Source organism: Meriones unguiculatus, chromosome 15 (genome assembly GCF_030254825.1).
Source record: "Meriones unguiculatus strain TT.TT164.6M chromosome 15, Bangor_MerUng_6.1, whole genome shotgun sequence".
Lineage (NCBI taxonomy): Eukaryota > Metazoa > Chordata > Mammalia > Rodentia > Muridae > Meriones > Meriones unguiculatus.
Window position 1 is genome coordinate 42,173,930 of NC_083362.1, and position 19,201 is coordinate 42,193,130.

Genomic DNA, 19,201 nt, shown 5'->3' on the forward strand with positions numbered 1-19,201 from the left:
AAGGCAGGAACTGAATCAGGGACCATAGAGGAACACCACTTACTGGTCTGCTTCTCCTGGCTAACTCAACCTGCCTTCTTACATACTCCAGGACCACCTGCCTAGGTATGGAGCCACCCACAGTGGGCCGGCCCGTTCACATCAATCACAGATCAAGAAAATGCCGCATAAACTTAGCTACAAGCCACAATCTGATACAGGCATTTTCTCAACTCAGGTTTCCTTTTTTCCTTTTTTTTTTTAGATCACTCTAACTTGTGTTGTGTTGACAGAATTAATTAATTAGTTAATTTGACTGCTGCTGAGCCTGGTGACCTGAGTTCAATAGCCTTGGACACACAATGAAAGGAAAGAGGAAAGAACAGACTTCTGCAAGTTATCCTTTGGACTCCATTGTGTGCTCAGGAAAAAGTAGTTAAAGGAATTTGAATCAGGGGCCTCATGAGTGCTAAGCAAGCACTGTATCAGTGAGCCAGAGCCCTGGGCCCCCAAATAACTTGTGGACAGAAAAACTGTTTGCTTACAATGGTTTCTACGTATGTTTAGTAATTGCTGTGATAGTTATGTTGTTTGCCTCAGGCTGTTTTTACCTTTTTCCTGCTCTGTGATGGAGAAGATAGATTCTATGCATGGGCATAATCAGAGCACCTAGTACTTGAACTTCTTTCTGGTCAGGATTAACCTATAAGAGGCATCCCAACACGCTGAGCACCAGGAGGAAGGGAGCTGGGATATTTATGTCCAAGTACTGTGCTTCTGCAGGACTAACCAGTCCCAGAGTGTGGCTCCTGTGACAACTATTGTGTCTCTGACTCTCCCAAAGCTAACTGGCCTTCAGCTGAGTGTGGCCATGGCAGTATGCTGACTGATTATTCATTAATGCTAAATTTGATTCACTCAGTCAACTTTTTCAACATTTATTCTAAAGCAAAGTAAAGTGGACTCAGTTTGGTCATGTGATATTTTGCGGCAAGCTGGGAACGTGATGTTTCGCCCAGGTTGGCTTGTGAGAGGGCTTGTGATGTTTGGTCTCTTATTTGAGGGGCGTGACTTTGGCCAGCTGAGAACATCTGTGGGTAGACTTTGAGGGGAGCAGATACACAGAGGCCAACACACAGTGAGACTTTGCATTTTTGGACCAACATCGCTGCCCTGATCTTTGTGTTTTGACACGACCTTGCAGAGAGAAATGTTCCAGAGAGCTTCTCCAGACAATCCAACTGAGTCTTTCAGCTTTCGCTGGCTTTGTGTTGCTACTCAGTCGTGGCCTTTGGACCGGACTGCTGGTATCTTGACAACTGAGTCTGATAAGTCCCCAACAACCATCAACCCTGATCAGCAGGAAGTAGACAAAAGAGGACTACAGCTCTTTTCCCTACTAATCTCCTACCTAAGGTTGAGGGGGTTGGAAGGGAGATAAAGGTGTATAAGAACCCTAAATAAAGTAGGTTTTGTGGAAATCTGAGCCTCCAGTAAAGCTTGTCTCACACTCTCATGTTTCCTGAACCCTACCCAGGTCTCTGGAAAAGCTCTTTCTAAATATTCTTTAATTACTTTTTAAAGCCTACCATCTGTTTTTGTAGAAACTCCTAATATAAATTTATATCCCACAATGAAATTGCTGAACAGTCTAACTCTTCAGTGTTTTTGTTTGGTTTGGTTTGGTCTGTTCTCGTCTACTCACTTCTCTTAGAAGGGATATTGTAAAGCCTGTTCTATAGCCCAAGTGTGAGCTATGGCACCCAGAGGCTTCTATTAAACTGACAAAACTTTCCTGCCAAGTTGGTAATAACCTCTCCAAAGTTAATAGTGTCATAGGACATAACATCATACACCTGCATTCCATCACCTGGAGAGCTTAGGCAGGAGAACTATATGAGTTCAAAGTCAGTCTCAACTACATAGCAAGTACTTATTTAAAAAACTAAATTTAACAGGTTAGTTCAAATGTGAGTATCACATATTTGCGTTATGGTTGATGGAGTTGTCACTGTGGTATTGGTCTCACAGTAAACGGTTTATGGTTTCATTTATGGCTCAGTGGTTAGGAGAGCTTGTTGTTTTTGCTGAGAGGGGCTGAGCTCAGTTCCCAGCACCCACATGGCAGCTCACATCAGTCTATGAATCTAATTCCAGGGGTTCTAAGACCACCTTCACACACACACACACACAGGAAAACTCTCATACATATAAAACATTTTTTTAAAGCTGGGCAGTGGTGGCACATACCTTTAACCCAAGCATTCAGGAGGCAGAGGCTGGTGGATCTCTGAGTTCAAGGTCAGCCTTGACTCCAGGACAGCCAGGACTATACAAAGAAACCTTGTCTCAAAAGAAAAACAAATAATAATAATAACTTTTAAAAGAAGATGGAAATGAGGACGAGCATGGCAGAATGGCTGATGACTGACAGTCACCTGATTCTGTGACTTTGAAGAGTGCTGGGCGCAGCGAGGCTGCCACGGTTTCCTCTCTCCTGCCCACAAGTGACAGTGAGCTTGTGAAGCCCCTTCCTCACCACTGAGCAGCGACACTTTCAAACTCCAGAAACTTCTTCAGTCGAATCTTTAAGTGTGTAAAGTTTTTTTTCATAGCTTTAAAAATAAAATGAGTAACTGCAAACTACTTTTATTTCTCTTTAAATACCGAACTTAAGAGAAAAACCCAGACAGCTACCTCTGAAAAATGCCATGTCCCTCTCAACCTTCCACTAATGAGATGAATATGTTAAAACCTCCTCAGTAAATACGTTTCTGCCACCTGCTCACTTCTTCAAATGGGATGAATACGTAAGTAAATGTCACGTTAAAATGGAACTTCCAAAAATTTAATCCATTCTATTTGTTTTAGATTAAAGTATAAAACTTTCATCTTTTCAAAAGAAAAACTGTACTTCAAATTAGCATAGAAGAAAGCATCAAGATGAGTTTTAAAATTGCAAAATCAACCAAAACAGTCGGAGAGAGCCCTCTGCTGCTGAAGACTGTGTGTAGCTGACGGCAAGAGCCCCACATGGGTTAATAATGCCCCTTCTTGGTGACTGCAAGGTTTCTTCGGTGAAGCATAACCCTTCTGGATGTCATGGGGAGGTGAGGGGCGCTGGTTCCCAGGATCGCTCTATAAAGGTGAAGCAAATTTGACTTCCGGTAATGATTCAGTGGCTGCTTCTTAGATCTAGCTGGATAGGTGGAAGGAATTAAGAAAAACAGCTTTCCAGGAAAACCCTTGCACACTTAATGGAAGTCCTTTAGATTTTGACAGTAGAGACTATGGTTCTATGATTGGGCCAAACATTTACTTAGTCATCAAGCAAATGAGCTACTTGATTATAGTTGGCAACAATTACTGATTTTGTTAAGAATCACACAGCAAGGTCTAGTGTTCGCCTTTGTGTCTGTTTGTTGTGGTGGTTTACCTTTTTTGTTACATGTATCTGAAGTTTGGGAGTTTCTTTGCTAGTTTCTTCTTGCACTGCTTGTTGCTAATTATACTTTGATACATGCATGACTCAAAGCACCCGTTTCTTAGTTCTCTATTACATGTATTTCAAAAAACACTGAAATAAAATTTTCTTGAGCATTTTGATAACTATTATTTATTTGGGATTTTTGTTATTGTTGTTTTGTCTTTTCAAGACAGGGTTTCTCTGTGTAGCCTTGGCTGTCCTGGACTCACTTTGGATACCAGGGTGGCCTCGAACACACAGAGATCTGCCTGACTCTGCCTCCCCAAGTGCTGGGATTACAGGCGTGCTCCATGTTTCTGGGCGAGTTAGAGACTTGACATTTTCTGGCACTAATATATAATCTATAACTACAGCTGTTACAGTGTAGATATGACATGTCTTTCCCAAAAGCTCGTGTGTTGAGGGGCGGCACCGGCTGGTGATGCTCTTGAGAAGTTACTGGCCCAGGGGGCTGCTCTTTTCTTCAGTAAATTAAGTTTATGGCAGAATGGGCTGTGAAGGGTAGTGCTTGGTTGAAGGATGTGGGTTATTCGGGATACGCCTTCAACATGTCGCCCTTTCTCTAGCCTCTTCCCCGGGGCTCTCTGCCTTCTGGCCGCCATGCGGTAACACCCGGAGCCCATGACCTCTGAAAACATAAGCCAAAAGAAGTATTTCCTCCCCTTGAGTCGTGTTGCTCTTCTTTGTCACAGCAACAAACCTGACTATCACGATAAGGGTTTAAATCCACCCTCGCCCCACCCCGCTCCTGTGGGGGTAGGGTGTGTCCATATTTTGTATGGGGGCGCTCCTGCCTATGCACAGGGGCCAGTAAATCACTTGCTGGCTTCCTGTTTTGAGACAGGGTCTCTCACTGAACCAGAAACCAAGCCAATGGACAGGAAGTCCCCGCAACCCTGTCTCTGTCCCTCACAGAGCTGGGCTTACAGGCAAGCTCATCACATGGGCCTTGAAGTGGGTGATGGAGAGTTGAGTTTATGTTGCTTCATGGCCTCACATCAAGCTCTTAAGCACAGAGCCATCGCCTCAACCCCCAAGTCTCCTTTTAAAGCCATTTTCACAACAAACTCAACTTACCAAAGCAACCATCGTGAAATGATGAGAAAGCTGAGTAAAATCTTCGGATTGAAAAATCAACTTTTTTTTTTTTTTTTTTTTTTTTTTAATTTGGGTTGCGCTGGCATCAAAACCATTGACCACGACTCTTTGCTACAGTAACTCTTAAGTTCGGCAAAGAATGATTTTTTTATTTTTACGGTGTAGCTATTGTAGCATCCATCTTTCATTACACAGGACTAAGGGAAAGCCGCGGTGGCCTGTAGTCCCGGCGCAGTGTGAGGAGGGTGGTTTTGCTGCAAGTTCAAGGCCACTCTGGCCTACATAGTGAACCCCAGGACAGCCTGAGGCGGGAGGGGTGTGGTAAACAGCTGGTCTCAGCTTCCTCCGGAAGGAAATGATCGGTTTGCTGAAAAATCACCCAGCTAGGTAGAGCGCGTCCACAGTGACATCGCGCCCAGCCTCCCGCCGCCCAAACTCCCTAAGAGCAGCAGGGGTCGCTGTGGAGCCAGTTTCCGCAGCTGTGCGCCCTTCCGAGGGCTGTGTTCCGTTCTCTGGACCACAGCGAGGTCCAGCGATTGGGAGGGGAGCAGGGGAGACACTCAGCCCTCGGCGTGGTGGGGGAGCCGAGGGCCCCCGAGAGAGCGCGCAGTCTCCGCTGCTCCTGGGGGCCACCCGCGACCCCGGCGCCCCGCTCTCACCTGCTCGCCGCTCATGGTTGCGAGGCCCTGCGGCCACGCAGGGCCGGCCTGGATCGCTGCTGCAGGACCCCGGATCCGGGGACGAGAGGTGCCTGCTGCGGCTGGACAGCTAACTCGGGGTCGGCCCTCTCTCTCTGAGCTGGGAGCTCTAGCGTCCCGTCCTCAGTCGTTGCTAGGCAACAAGCTGGCAAGTTTCACTTCCGGTCATCTGTAGCTGCCTGATCCCGTCCAGAACTTTGTGGGCGGTCCAGTAGGGTGGCTTTCCGGGACCTAAGTGGTGTCCAGTCTCTCTGAGAGCGGTGGCAGGCAGCAGTGAGGAAGAAGACCCTTCGGTAACTAAGTTTTCAGACTTCTGCCCCTTTCGGCCCGGTGTGAGTAGGCGTGGTCCTCTGCCGTAAGCCCTCACTTAGCTGTTTATGCAGATTTCATTGCTAATGTAGGCAAACAGAGTAGTAAGAAGCACTTAAGACTGAAGCCTGTAAATGGATTCATTATCCAGGTGCCTCGGCGTTCAGTTCTGCCGACTCCTCCAACACCCTAGAAAATGAGCCTTTAGAGATTCATTTCAATCCACTTGTGACTGACCAGATGAAGGAATGATGCTGTGCTAGACAAGACCTCGGGCACGGGCTTCGGAGAGCGGCCAGCAAGCGTTCGCAATTAGCAAAGCAGGGTCGTGAGTCACAGCTCTACTTTCTTCTCTTAGATGTTGGAAGGGATGTGGAAGCTGAAGTGTGAAGGAGGGGGAGACAAGGCCTTACGAGAAATGACCCAGGCAGAGGGATCATATGGAAAAACCTGAGGCTATTAGAAGGGGGGGGGGGGGGGATTCCAACACGTTGAGGAACGGGGTAAAGAGAATTAGAGGCCGGAGATGAAGGTGAAAAGATAAATGACAGCTCTATTTTAAAGACCTGATAAAATGTGGTGAGGAGTTTAGACTTCAAGAGAAACTGCCTCCCACGGAGAAGTTTTTGTTTAGTTTAGTTTTGTTTGTTTTGTTTTAGTTTTGAGATAGTTTGCTGGATATCTCAGGCTGGCCACAGACTCTCAGTCTTTCTGTGGCTGAACGCCAAGTGCTGGAATTACAGACTTAGGGCACCATACCCAGCGGCGAAGTTTTCTCTTGAGAAATGGCAGGCTCCTAACCTAAAATTCATGTGTCATCTTACGGGATCTCAAATGGCCAAAGCAATGTATCTTTTTTAAAGTGGACATATTTGGAAGCCTCGTATTTCTGATTTTAAATTTTAGTACAAAGCTACAGTAATGAGGGCAATGTCTTTTCAACAAATGAGGCTGAGAAAACTAGATATCCACACACACAGACATGGAGTAGACAATTAGTGTCACATATAAAAATTAACTCACGTGGATTGCCCAAATGTAAGAGCTAAAACTTTGAAAATCTTTAATGAAACAGAGGTGAGGCTCTGTGGCATTTCATTTTATTTCGTTTTTATGTGTTTGTTTTCCTGAGGAGGCGCATAGAGGTCAGAGGACAACCTGTGGAAGTAATCCTGCTTGGTTTCCACCATGCGTGTTCCAAGGATCACACTCAGGTCCTGAGATTTGACAGCAAATGTCCTTACCCACTGAGCTATTTCACTGGCTCTACATTTTGCCATGACTTATTAGAGCTGGTGCCTGAAATAACAAAAGCAGACAAACAAACTCACCTCGACCTAAGTGTAAATATTCTGTGCAACAATAAAATCATCAGAAGAGTAAATGGCAATATACTAGGTAAGAGAGTTATGCTCAGAATATTAACAAGTACTCGCAAGGACACAGAGAGAAACCAGACCCTTCGCACTATAGGGCTGTGTGAACTGGTGTACTTACTAAGAAAAAAAAAATGCTTGATGGTAACTCAAAAAAGGAGAATCACCATGTGACGTGAACATTCTACTTCTGAATATATACGTCAAATAATGAGCAGCTAGGACACAAGCAAATATGTGTACACATGTGAGGGCTCTCCATAGCAAAGCGAAAGCAACCCACACGTGTATAAATGGAGGAAGAGATGAAATTAAATACTACAGCACATACTACAACACAAATGAACTGTGACGACAGTCTGCTGACAAAAAGTAGCCCTCACAAAGGGGCCGACACCGTGTCATTCCAAACCACATGGAGCGCAGGGAGCAGGGAAATTTAGAAAGACAGAAAGTAGAATGGTGAGTGCCAGTGGCTGAGAATAAAACATTTTTGTTTGTTGTGTACAAAATTTCACTCTTACAAGATGAAGAAAAACAAAAAAAGGCCTTGCAAATGGATCACGGCGGTGGTGGTTACACTGTCATTGAAGAGATTTAATCCTAACAAACTCTGCACGGAAACACTATTAACTGGCTAATTTATAATACATATAAACTAATATGTATATTACTTTAAATATTTCCTCTAAATGTCCTTAAAATAAAAGAAAAAGTAAAGGGAAAAAAAGAGAAAAGGGAAGAAGAGGAGGAAGTGGAAGAGAAAAACAAGAGAAAAAAAGGGGAAGGAAGAAGGTAAGGGAGAAGAGAAGGAACAGGGAAGAGAAAAATAAGAGAGGAGGGGAGAAGAGAGGATAGAGGAGGAAGCTGAGAAAGTAAACTGGAAATGGTATGAGTCTTTAAACTCTAAAAGCCTGACTTCTGTGACCTTCTTCTTCTACACTTCTCCAAACAGCACCACAAACTGCAGGCTTCATATTTAAGTAAAAGAGCCCACCACAAAGAGGTAAGAAGGAGAGAGAAGAGCAGGATGAGGAAGAAAGAAAGAAAGCAAGGAGGGAGGAGAAGGAACAAACAACGATGACCAGATCACACTCGCGTTTTAGAAGGACACCCTAGCTCTTATGCAGCAGAGGGGCAGGAGGACAGCATGCTACAAGGGCTGCCTGTGAGGAGGCTATTTCAAGAATTCAGTGTGAGACCAGGGTGGAACTGGAGCTCCAATGTGACGGAGGTGGAGAACGGAGCAGAGCGGACAGAATCAGAGATTCTCAAAAGATGTTTCGGTATGACGCAGATGTTTAACAGGAAGAGGTAGGCTGAAAATCGCGGGCTGCTTCTGATACCGGCGGATGGCAGCATCATTCTCATTCCATAGAGAAAAGACGGGAGTAAATAGGCTTTAAAGAGAAAGTGAAGAATCAAGCGCAGGGCACGTGACCCATGAGAGCGCTTTAGGACATGGGAGTGTCTATATCCCCAGTAGATTTGTGCATACTGTTCCAAGTTCAGAAAAGAACTACAGAAGTGAGACTAGATTTGAGACTAATACAAAGATGAGTTCAAATCCCTGAGCTCCAATGCAAGAGTTCGAACAAAAGCAAATGGAAATATATATATATATATATGTATATATATATATATATATATATATATACCAAATACAAAACATCGATAGTTAAAAAGCTGGACAGATGGGGAACCTTAGAAATAGAACTCAGATAAAGTGACCAGAGATTAAATAAATAAATAGACTATAGAATAATGAAAACCAAGGCAAACGATATTTTTCGGAAATACGATAAACGCTATCAAAAGCTTCTGGAAGTGATTCCAGAGTAGTCCGATGCTTCCACGTGGTGCAGTGGGAGACAGCAGCACCGGGAGGATGCAGATGGGAGCCCACAGTGGACAACATGCGGCAAATATTCAAAACATCTTACAAAGACGAGGGCTCAGCACATCGGCCAAACAAGAACTAGGCTGTTTTAAACAGGAGAGTTTTACTTGTATTTAAATACAAGTGCAAAGGGAACAAAATCAAGAGAAATAGATGAAAGGAGGTAACACTAACTCCAAATAAAGACACCCTGGAAAGGACACCTTCACTGTATGGGGAAGGTGGGGGAGAGAAGCTGGAGATGCATCAATGTGAGTTTGAGTGTGTAGTTATTGGAAAAAATTATTTTTGTTTTCCTGTGATAAAGCATGCCACCACTTGTTCTAAGGCAATAGGAAAAGTAGGAAGGGAAGAATGAAGAAAAAGTGGAGGAAAAGGAAGGTTTGAAATAAGTAGCTGACAGGAAAGAAGAGGGAATGGAAGAGATGAGAGCCTTACCCACCCACCGTGAGCAAAGCCTCCAATTAGCGATGGAGGCAACCGCTAGCAGCCTGAGCTACTTTCCAAAGTGCTCAGCACACAGGCTTTGGATTCACAAAGGCATCCTGCAATGGCTGGGACCACAATAGGACAATGGAGAAAAACATGAAAGAGTCTGATGAGGGAAGATGAGCTGGAGAGTCTCAGAATTCGAAGTCAATAGAGGAAGAAGGGGCTGTTCAGTGCAAGAAAGGAATGTTAAGTTGGGGTTGGGGAGGGTGTGGAGCCTCATGGAGGATGGCTCCCTAGGAAGAAGTAATTCCCAAAGGCCAAAGGTCAAGAGTCAACCACCGACTTCTTTGGTTGCAGAAATGTAGCACATCCCTGTCTGGTCTTGGAAATAGGTATCTGAGGAAAGGACTTCAGCCTTGGAAATTCAAAACTAATGTCACAGCCATTCTTACGAATAGTAGAAAGCAGAGAGGGAAGGAACACTGAGCAAGTCTTCAGTGAATGAAACAGGAGACAGAGAAGATTTGAGAATCTTACCACATTTGGTAAGAACTGGTGCTAGAAAATGGTATGCAACTAAACAAAATGGGTTCACATCTCCGTGAGTACAAAACCAAAAACACACCAACCAGAAGGTGAAACAGTTTAGAAAGAGGCAGCGGCTACAAAGGGTATGGAGACACTAGAAACATTGTGAATGCAATGCTTTCCTGAACAAAGGAGGGTTGGAAATTTTATTTGTGATATACATTTTTACAGAGGTAGGAACTTTAGGGTTGGGCACATTCCTGAGTTTGCTCATCTCAGGGGCAGAAAGATGATGGACGGCATGCTTTTGGGCATTCTCAGTTCCATTTAAAAAAATAATAATTTATTTTTAGTATATATTAATTGTACAAAATTATGAGCTCATTATAACCTTTTCATACATATATGCAAATATTTTACTTGTATTTTCTCCACAATTTCTCGGGTTTTTTTCTTCCTGCTGAATATTCCTCCTAATTTCATGGAACTTTTTTCTTCTGCGTGAGAGAAAACATTTGATATTTGTGTTTCTGAGTCTTTGTTTTACTCGACGTGGTGATCTCCAGTTGCACCTATTTTTTTCCTTTTGCAAATGGCACAATTTCGTTCTTCTTTGTGGCTGAATAATATTCCGCATATCACGTTTTCTTCATCCATTCATCTGTTGTACCTAGGTTGATTCCTGTAACTATAATAATTTAAGTTTCTACCAGTGCTACATAAGGGTTCTACACCCTTCCCAGCACTTTTTTTTTTTCCTTTTGAGATAGGCTCTCACTGTGTAGCCCTAGCTGACCTGTGACCAGGCTGGCCTCCTAGTCACAGAGATCTACCTGCATCTAATTCTCAAGTGTCAGGATTAAAAGAGTTCACCGCCACACTCAGCCAGTCAAATATGTTCATGAAACAACTTTACTGTCATAACCTTCCAAGAGCACCAGGATGGCTCAGTCACCCTGCCTGTTTCTCCTAAGTTTCTCTGGAGTTTTAGTTGAAACCAAAAATTAAAAGCTGACAACTCCAAAGGGTCTTCACTGATGAAATCGGCTCTAAAGCTACCTGCCTCGTGTAGCAGCTAGGACATAATTGCTGCAGATCCCATGTCTGGAGAGTGGAAACGAATTTCAGGAAGAGCCAGGGCCTGGAGGAAGGAGGAGGGTCTGAGGATGGGGTGAAGATGCAGTAGCTGTTTGTTCCGTGCCCCAAAAGCGCAGCAAGAAGGTTGGAAAGGAAAGCCAAGGAGCATAGCAATTTGGATCACACACATAGAAATATTAAGAGCGTTTAGAAGATAAGAGTATGAGAAGAGGGAGAGGAAATGACCTTGTAGGCTTATGCCACAGACTACCAGTGGGAGAAAGGAAGGTGTGGCCAGGTTAACATCTGACCTTCAAGCACCAGGTCTTCGGACAACTCAGTGGATGGTCACAGCCCACCTGAGTAGGCCAGTGGGCATCTGGGTATTAACAGCAACCACGATAGACAGAGAAAATCCCAAGATTACCAGCCATTCGCAGTGCACAATTTCCTGTCAATAAGCATTCTGAAGTCCTTGCTTTCAGGCCGTGTACTCCAGACCCACAGGCCTTGTTGTCAAAGCAGAAATCACACCGCTGTGACTTCCCAAATTGGTTCTGAGGCCCTCCATTCATACTGTTTCCCTGGCCAACATCTCGTTTGCAGGATCCTGCTTCTAAATCTGTCTTTGGCCAGGCACCTTGCCAGAATTCTGGAAAGAAAACCATTTAATGAAATTCGGTAAAAGACACGCCTTTGTGCTGACGGTTCTTCTGCACTCTGTCAAGCAGGAGGAATGCGGCACACGGAGCTGTGTTCCCACAGTAATTCTCTTCGTTGTTGAGACGCCACAGACTGAGCACTGACATGAAAGAAAGTAATCCCTTCTCCTTGCCTTTCAGGCTAAGGCCACCTCAGAATCCTGACAGGCATCAACTTCTTTTCTTTCTTTTTTTTTTTTATTTTTTTATAATCACTTTACATCCCAATTGTAACCCCCTCCCTCATCTCCTCCCTGTCCCACCCTCCATCTCCCTCTCCTAGTCCTCAGAAAGAGGAAGCCCTACTCTCTATCACCTGACCCTAGCCCATCAAGTCTCATCTGACTGCTTGAATCCTCTTCCCCTCTTCCTCTGTGGTCTGGCAAGGCCTCCCCACCAGAGGGAAGCAATCAGATATCCAGCATCAGAATCCATGTCAAAGACAGCCCCTGCTCCCCTTACTAGGAAACCCACATGGAGACTAAGATGCCTATCAGCTACCTCTGAGCAGAGGGTCTAGGTTCTCTCCATGCATGGTCCTAGGTTGGTGCATCAGTCTCTGCATGACCTTTTGGGCTCAGATTTACTGTGTCTGTTGGTCTCCTAGTGGAGCTCCTGTCCCGTCCGGGTCCTTCTGTCCCCCAACTCTTCCATAAGACTCTCAGTGCTCTGCTCAAAGTTTGGCTGAGAGTCTTAGCATCTGCTTCCATCCCCTGCTGGGTGGAGTCTTTCAGACATCTATGGTAGGCTCCTGTCCTTTGTCCTTTCTTCAACCACTTCTGGTGTCTATTCCATTTGCCCTTCTGAGTGAGAATTAAGCAACCTCCCTAGGGTCCTCCTAGTTATTTCAGTTATTTAGGTCTGTGGATTGTAGTATGGTTATTCTGTATTATATGGCTAATATCCACTTATAAGTGAGTATATACCATGTGTGTCTTCCTGGTTCTGGATTACCTCACTCAGGATGATCTTTCCTAGTTCCATCCATTTGCCTGCAAATTCCATTTCCTTGTTTTTAATTGCTGAGTAGTATTCCATTGTGTAAATTCACAATTTCTGTCTCCATTCTTCGGCTGAGGGACATCTGGGTTGTTTCCAGATTCTGGCTCTAAGATCAACAATTAATAAATGGACCTCCTGAATCTGAAAAACTTCTGTAAAACAAAGGACACTGTCAACAGAACAAAACGACAGCCTACAGACTGGGAAAAGATCTTTACAAACCCTACATTCAACAGAGGGCTAAAATATATAAAGAACTCAAGAAATTAGATACCAACAAACCAAGTAATCCAATTAAAAAATCAGTTACAGAGCTAACCAGAGAAATTTCAACAGAGGAATATTGAATGGCAGAGAAACATTTAAAGAAATGCTCAGCATTGTTAGCCATCAAGGAAATGCAAATCAAACCAACTCTGAGGTTCCATCTTACACCCCTCAGAATGGCTAAAATCAAAAACTCAAGTGACACTTGACTCAAGCACATGCTGGAGAGGATGTGGAGAAAGGGAAACCCTCCTCCATTGCTGGTGGGAACGTAAACTTGTACAACCACTTTGGAAATCAATCTGGTGCTTTCTCAGAAAACTGGGAATAGTTTTACCTCAAGACCCAGATATAAAAACTCCTGGGCATATAACCAAAAGATGTTCTACCATACAACAAGGACACTTGCTCAGCCATGTTCAAGCAGCTTTAGTCACAATAGCCAGAATCAGCATATTTCTTAAAGTGACTTTTAGATCAAAAACGTTGCACTCCTGGGCCCCTTGAGGGATGGAGAAGTGTTGCTTCGCACCCGTTACCTGTGCTCTGTAGCATTCCCTCAGCTTCTCAGAGCTTCGCTTGGGTACAGCTATGAGTATACGTTTGATTTACTAATCGATTAAACGTTTAATCCTTATTCAGAAGGGCAAACAGGAAGTGGAGAAGACAAGGAACAGGATAGGAGCCTACCACAGAGGCCCTCTGAAAGACTCTACCCAGCAGGGTATCAAAGCAGATGCTGAGACTCATAGCCAAAGTTTGGGCAGAGTGCAGAGAATCTTATGAAAGAAGGGGGAGATAGAAAGACCTGGAGGGGACAGGAGCTCCACAAGGAAAGCAACTGAACCAAAATATCTGGACATAGAGTTCTGAAGACTGATACTCCAAACAAGGTCTATGCATGAGAGGACCTAAACCCTCTGTACAGATGTAGCCCATGGGCAGCTCAGTCTCCATGGGGGTCGCCTGGATAGGGGAGCAGGGGCAATCTCTGGCATGAACTACGTTGCCTGCTCTTTGATCACATCCCCCTGGTGAGGCAGCCTTACCTTGCCGCAGAGAAAGAGGATCCAGGCGGCCCTGATGAGACCTGATAGGCTGGGGTCAGATGGAAGGGGAGTAGGCCCTCCTCTATCAGTGGACTCAAGGAGGAACATGGGAGGGGTGGGGGAGGAGAGTGGGAAGGAGGTGGGATTGGGAGGGGATGAGGGTAGGGGCTACAGCTGGGATACAAAGTAAATAAATTGTAATAAATAAGAAGAAGAAAAATTAAGTTAAATATGTTGGAGTTTAAGATGAATGTTAGATAACCAAGAAAGATGTGTGTGTGTGTGTGTGTGTGTGTGTGTGTGTGTGTGTGTGTGCGGGGGAGGAGGATGGAATAAGCCACATGACACTGGGTGTGTTACTAGTCAGAGTTTAGATTGCAAGTTCATTCACAGATGATAACTAAAGCCATGGAGACAAGTGATGCCATCAAGGGAGGGGTTGTCATGGAAGAGGAATTGGATTTATATTTTGGTTCCCTAAGTATCAAGTTCAGCTGCACTTACAACCTTGACCTCTCCCCCACAGTTTGGATGCTTTGCTGTTACTATTTCCTTTCGCTGCTGAGATGGTTTCATCCTGGAAGAGACAAAGGTAATTTGAGGGCAAACCCTGGGCTCTTGTTTTCTCTTTCTGGAAACCTTAAAAATCACACATTTTTCAACTCCTTAACAAAGTTATGCAAGTACAAAGTCAAAGTTACAGCAGATAGATTAGATTTAAAAGAACCCCGAAAAAATGAGGTTGGCAATTCATGCATGCGGTATTTGTTCAGGAAAACACTGAAATATGTGTGGAATAATTCCTAGGAAAACAAACTGCCATGTTCCTTTTTTTTTTTTCAACCACACTTGACCTTCTAATCACAACCAGACAAATGCCAGGGGCCGCACTGTTCTCTTCGAACACTAGGGGGAGATATAGTCACTTGCAAATTGGCTAGAGAAACTTGTTTTAGCTAGCACTCACTTTTAACATGGAACTTTTAACACGCGGACTATTTAAAATTCTGATAATTTTGCAAGTCACCAGGAAACACAGACATGCATTAAGACTGGAGCAAACAGCATGTTTAGAAAGCCAACCGACTCCTTTGCCAGACCAGGATTTTTATGAATGAGTTCCATTGTATCTGGTGATTATAGGCTGTGCTCTCCGGCCATACCGTAAGTAGCTTTCCTCTCCAGCCATACTAAGCAGAAAGCACACAAACTGGCCAGTTTTTTCTTGTATACCTATCGGTCCTTCCTCCCTGGGAACCTGCGGTTTGCACATTGTAATTCAAATCACCCAAAGCTTCTGGAGACTGGTGTCTGTGGATGCCTGGATGCATTGTACCTCACCACATTCTTGTCTGTCAGGTGGCTTAAAGGCCATTGGCACAGAGATCACGCTGGCTTTATTTGCCCAATAAAATGCTTTTCAACTTTGCCTGGTAATCACATAGATATGTAGTGTTTTCGTGATTGCTTGGGGCAACTAAAAACTTTCTCTTTATTTACCCTGGTAATCTTTCCAAAGAACATTCTGCAGACGTTCTTCTCCGCCCCCCCCGCCCCCAATCAAAGGTTGAGTGTGATCCTAGCCAGCCATTCCCAGCCTGCCAAGTACTTTGCTTGACCTTGTAGGTAATTTTATAAGTTAATGCTATAAATATTTCATCCCATAAGTTCCAGCATTGAGATGTTTCTGGGAACCTAAGGTGGGGTATCCTTGCTATCTCCAGAGGCAGGAGAACAGAGCCTGCTCCCTAGAATTGGAGCCTCAGTGTCTGTCGGTTGGTGAATATCAGCAAGTAACTCTGAATCTCTTCGTAGCCACCTTTGTCTCCCAACCGTGGGGTTGCACCCCTTCAGAACTGTGGGCCTCAACCCACAATGTAAGATGTGCCCCACTTAGTTTCGAGTGCAGAGTGGGCACTGCAGTTCTCCGTGTCTTACACAGTACCTATAAATCATATGTTTGTATGTTATGTGCTTTAAAGTTATGTCAAGTGCTGGTGTTAACTACAGAATGTGACCTGGGTCACATTTGCAAGGCTCTCTTGTAAAACTATAGACACGGTCAAAATTATGTTGCCCTAGGCTCCATGCCATTTATTCCCATGATGGCCTTCCCCAAGACCCTAGATGGTACACTGCCAACTTTGTTTAAATATGGCCTTGGGAAGGAGACAGGAGGGAGGCAACCGAAAGGCAGGCAAGGAGAGGGGTTGTCTTTGAAAGAAATACCTGCTCTTTTGCTTGTACAGACGTAAATTCTACTTCCCATCTCCATAGAGGGCCAGTGCAGACCAGTTCTCTACTCCCTAGTGGATTCTAACTGAACTCATCTCTCTAACACTCATAGCTTCTCACAGTCCAGTCATCTGGGAAAACATGCTCGGAATTCCTACTTAGCCACTTCATCTGTATATCTCAGCAACCAGGAAGAAAATCATGTTCTATTTTGCAGTGTTTCATTTAACACATTTTACTGGGTCCGATATGAAGTAGGCACCAAATGCACACTTGAGTGTATTTCCATGCCAGTTCTCTGCTACATGATGTTCAACAATAAAACTTGTTGGAGTAAGTACACAGATGCAGTTTGAATATTTTGTTGTTGTTGGCACCATACGAAAATTACCCTTTTCCTTCTAATTATAAAGTCTTAAGAGAAAAGAGCTGAAAGGCATACGATGGCAGGCTTCTGTTCGTCTGGTTTCCTCTGGTACCCATGCCAGGGATGGAAAAAAAAAAAAAGCCAGAAAAAGGACATACCAAAAAAGAAGATGTAGAAAAGAATGTGGAAACCGACTCCCCGTCTGCCTCCAGTGAATGATGGAAGACTCTCTTAGCTGCAAAATACATGCGTAAGTGGCAGTCTCCAAATCAATACATATACCCATTTGCTTCTCCCAGGTCCCCAAACAGGTGGTCTTTACCCAAAACTCACTCCCTTAGCACAGTCTCTGAAAACCCTCTGACACCTGACTTCCCTCTCCATAGTCTATATACATGGCCTGTGTCACTAATGACCTCCAGCCACCGATGCTGCTGCTGCTGCTTCTTCTTCTTCTTCTTCTTCTTCTTCTTCTTCTTCTTCTTCTTCTTCTTCTTCTTCTTCTTCTTCTTTCTTCTTCTCCTCCTCCTCCTCCTCCTCCTGCTCCTCCTCCTTCTTCTTCTTCCTATTCTTCTTCCTCTTCTTCTGCTGCTGCTTCTGCTTCTTATTCCTACTCTTCCTCCTCCTCTTCTTCTTCTGTTTTATTTTTTGTTTTGTTTTTGTTTTTTATCTGACTTCAGAATTTTATTACTGCTGTCAGCAGATCCAATCCTTACCTCCTTCTTTGGTAACTATTTTGTCTTGTTCCCTTCACTCCCTGAAATTTTGTTTCGTGTCACTTTTTCCATCCCCAGACATTCACTGATACTCCCAACTTCCCTGCTGGCAGGCTCTCTCCCTCCGTTCACACACAGAAGGCTCATCTGCTTTGGAAGCTCCGCTTGCCACCTCCACGCTAGAGCTCCCAATGCCATACTTACTCTCTCATCTTTGAACAGCGGTCTCTGGTGCCCACTTGCCTTCATGGCTGTTCCCTTTCATTGCCTTGCTCTTCAAAACTATAAGCCCAAAAGTGTTCTTTTTTCCTTTTATTTTTTTCTTTGAAATGTTACTTACAGTCTTCTAAGTGCAGTATCTTGAGAGCACCTTTGTTTTCTCTCTGTCCTAGAATCCCAGTCCAGCATTAGTGATCTTTCCTTAAAGATCACCCCTCCTTGCTTAGTCCTACTGGGTCATAAGCACCTAGGTAACCATAGGAGCTTGCAGTGTCTTTTTGTCCCTGGTCCACACAATAATAATTGAATCCAGAATCCAGTCCTTCTTACCAACACAGCCATAGCTCACACAAGCTTTTCCCAGTGCAGATTGAACTGGTCATCATGGAACCTCCAGTGAGACTGTGGTCTCCACCTTTGGCAAACTTTCCTTCCCCTCAATTTCTTTCTTTCTGTGTATTTTTATCACACCTGCTTTAGTGATATTCCTTCAGTTGAGCTTTCTGCTCAAACATCTACCAAAATGGTCTGTTATTTAATAAGAATTCATACAGCAGCGTCTTCTCATCTACTGTTAAACTTTGCATGAATGCTAATCTACTTTTCATATATGTATTTAAATGTATATATATATATATATATATATATATATATATATATATATAATTTCAATGTTTACTTGTTTTTTAGGTCCCAGTTGAAAGATTATCTCTTCCATGAAGTCCTTTCTGACCACTCTAGGCATTTGTGACTGCCAAACTTACCAGTGTAGTTTCACATGTTTAAATGAACCAATAAAACATCCCAGTTCTGTATTTTGAAGAATAATGACTTCAGTGAAATTAATTGTCTTCTCAGAACGGAAGGTCTGTTTCTGGATTGAGCCATTAGAGTTATTAGTATAAGCAATAAGCAGAAGTGAGCTCTCGGTGGTGTCCCGTTTTCAGTGGAGCTAAGAAATAGCTTATGTTTATTAAATGCTTACTCCCTTAACCTTACAGAATGAACATCAGTTTATAACCGCCTGGTTTCCTACTGTAATTGTGGATAAGTGTCCATATACATTTGCCAGTCTATGGGAACGTTATTTTCCATTGTGATATTCTGCAAACCTCAATTTAGCAAGAGCAAATAGTATTTAAGAAATATCAACTAAAATAATACCATTCAGGGGCTTGGGATGATAATAATGTGTCCATGCAGGCTCATGAATTGTCCAAAATATGGTACTGCAGGGGGTTGTGCACGTGTGAGGAAAGAAACAGAAGACGTACAGGAGAAATCTCTAACTTCTGCTCAGCTTTTCGGTGAACTTAAAACTGGTTTGAATAGTAAAGTCATGAAAAATGTCAAACCCATTTAAAGCCCTTTATACTGTCACGTGTAGAAGGAAGAAGATAAAAAACGACTTTTGGTGTACTTCCAATCCACTGCCCGCCTGTTTACCTGTCAGTGCATACCATGCTCATTGGTAGAACGTGGCTTGTAACAACTGTGAATATATTTGTGTTCTTGAGTTTCCTTTCTCGGTGCTTAGAGTGAGTTCTGTGGAATATTTTTTTTTAACTTCTCCTGTGTCAGTTTCATTGCACTGATTTTTGTTGTTGTTGTTGTGCTAGCATTTCTTCCCTGAACACATTAGATCATTAGCCAAGAGTGGTTTTAAGGGATTCCCAACAGATAAAATATTTTTGGATGAACGCATGATTTCTATACCATCTGGGCATTTTCTTGGCTTTACTGGCTGTGCTCATTCATCCC

The 19,201-nt window shown here is 43.7% G+C and overlaps 1 protein-coding gene and 1 long non-coding RNA gene across 2 annotated transcripts in view; one reads left to right on the forward strand and one right to left on the reverse strand.

Moving 5' to 3' along the window:
• The window catches only part of Dnah7 (dynein axonemal heavy chain 7), a 253,456-nt gene extending 248,114 nt beyond the window's left edge, over window positions 1-5,342 (reverse strand). Inside the window, exon 1 of the mRNA XM_060368356.1 lies at window positions 5,224-5,342. Coding sequence (XP_060224339.1) covers window positions 5,224-5,238 — 15 coding nt within the window. The 5' untranslated portion in view covers window positions 5,239-5,342. The remainder of the gene's footprint in view (window positions 1-5,223) is intronic.
• An 83-nt stretch (window positions 5,343-5,425) lies between these two features.
• LOC110565241 (uncharacterized) lies at window positions 5,426-18,276 on the forward strand. Its single transcript, XR_002477390.2, has 4 exons — window positions 5,426-5,555; window positions 14,430-14,495; window positions 16,552-16,755; window positions 18,131-18,276. It is a non-coding gene; the product is annotated as an uncharacterized LOC110565241 (long non-coding RNA).
• Window positions 18,277-19,201: the final 925 nt, after the last annotated feature.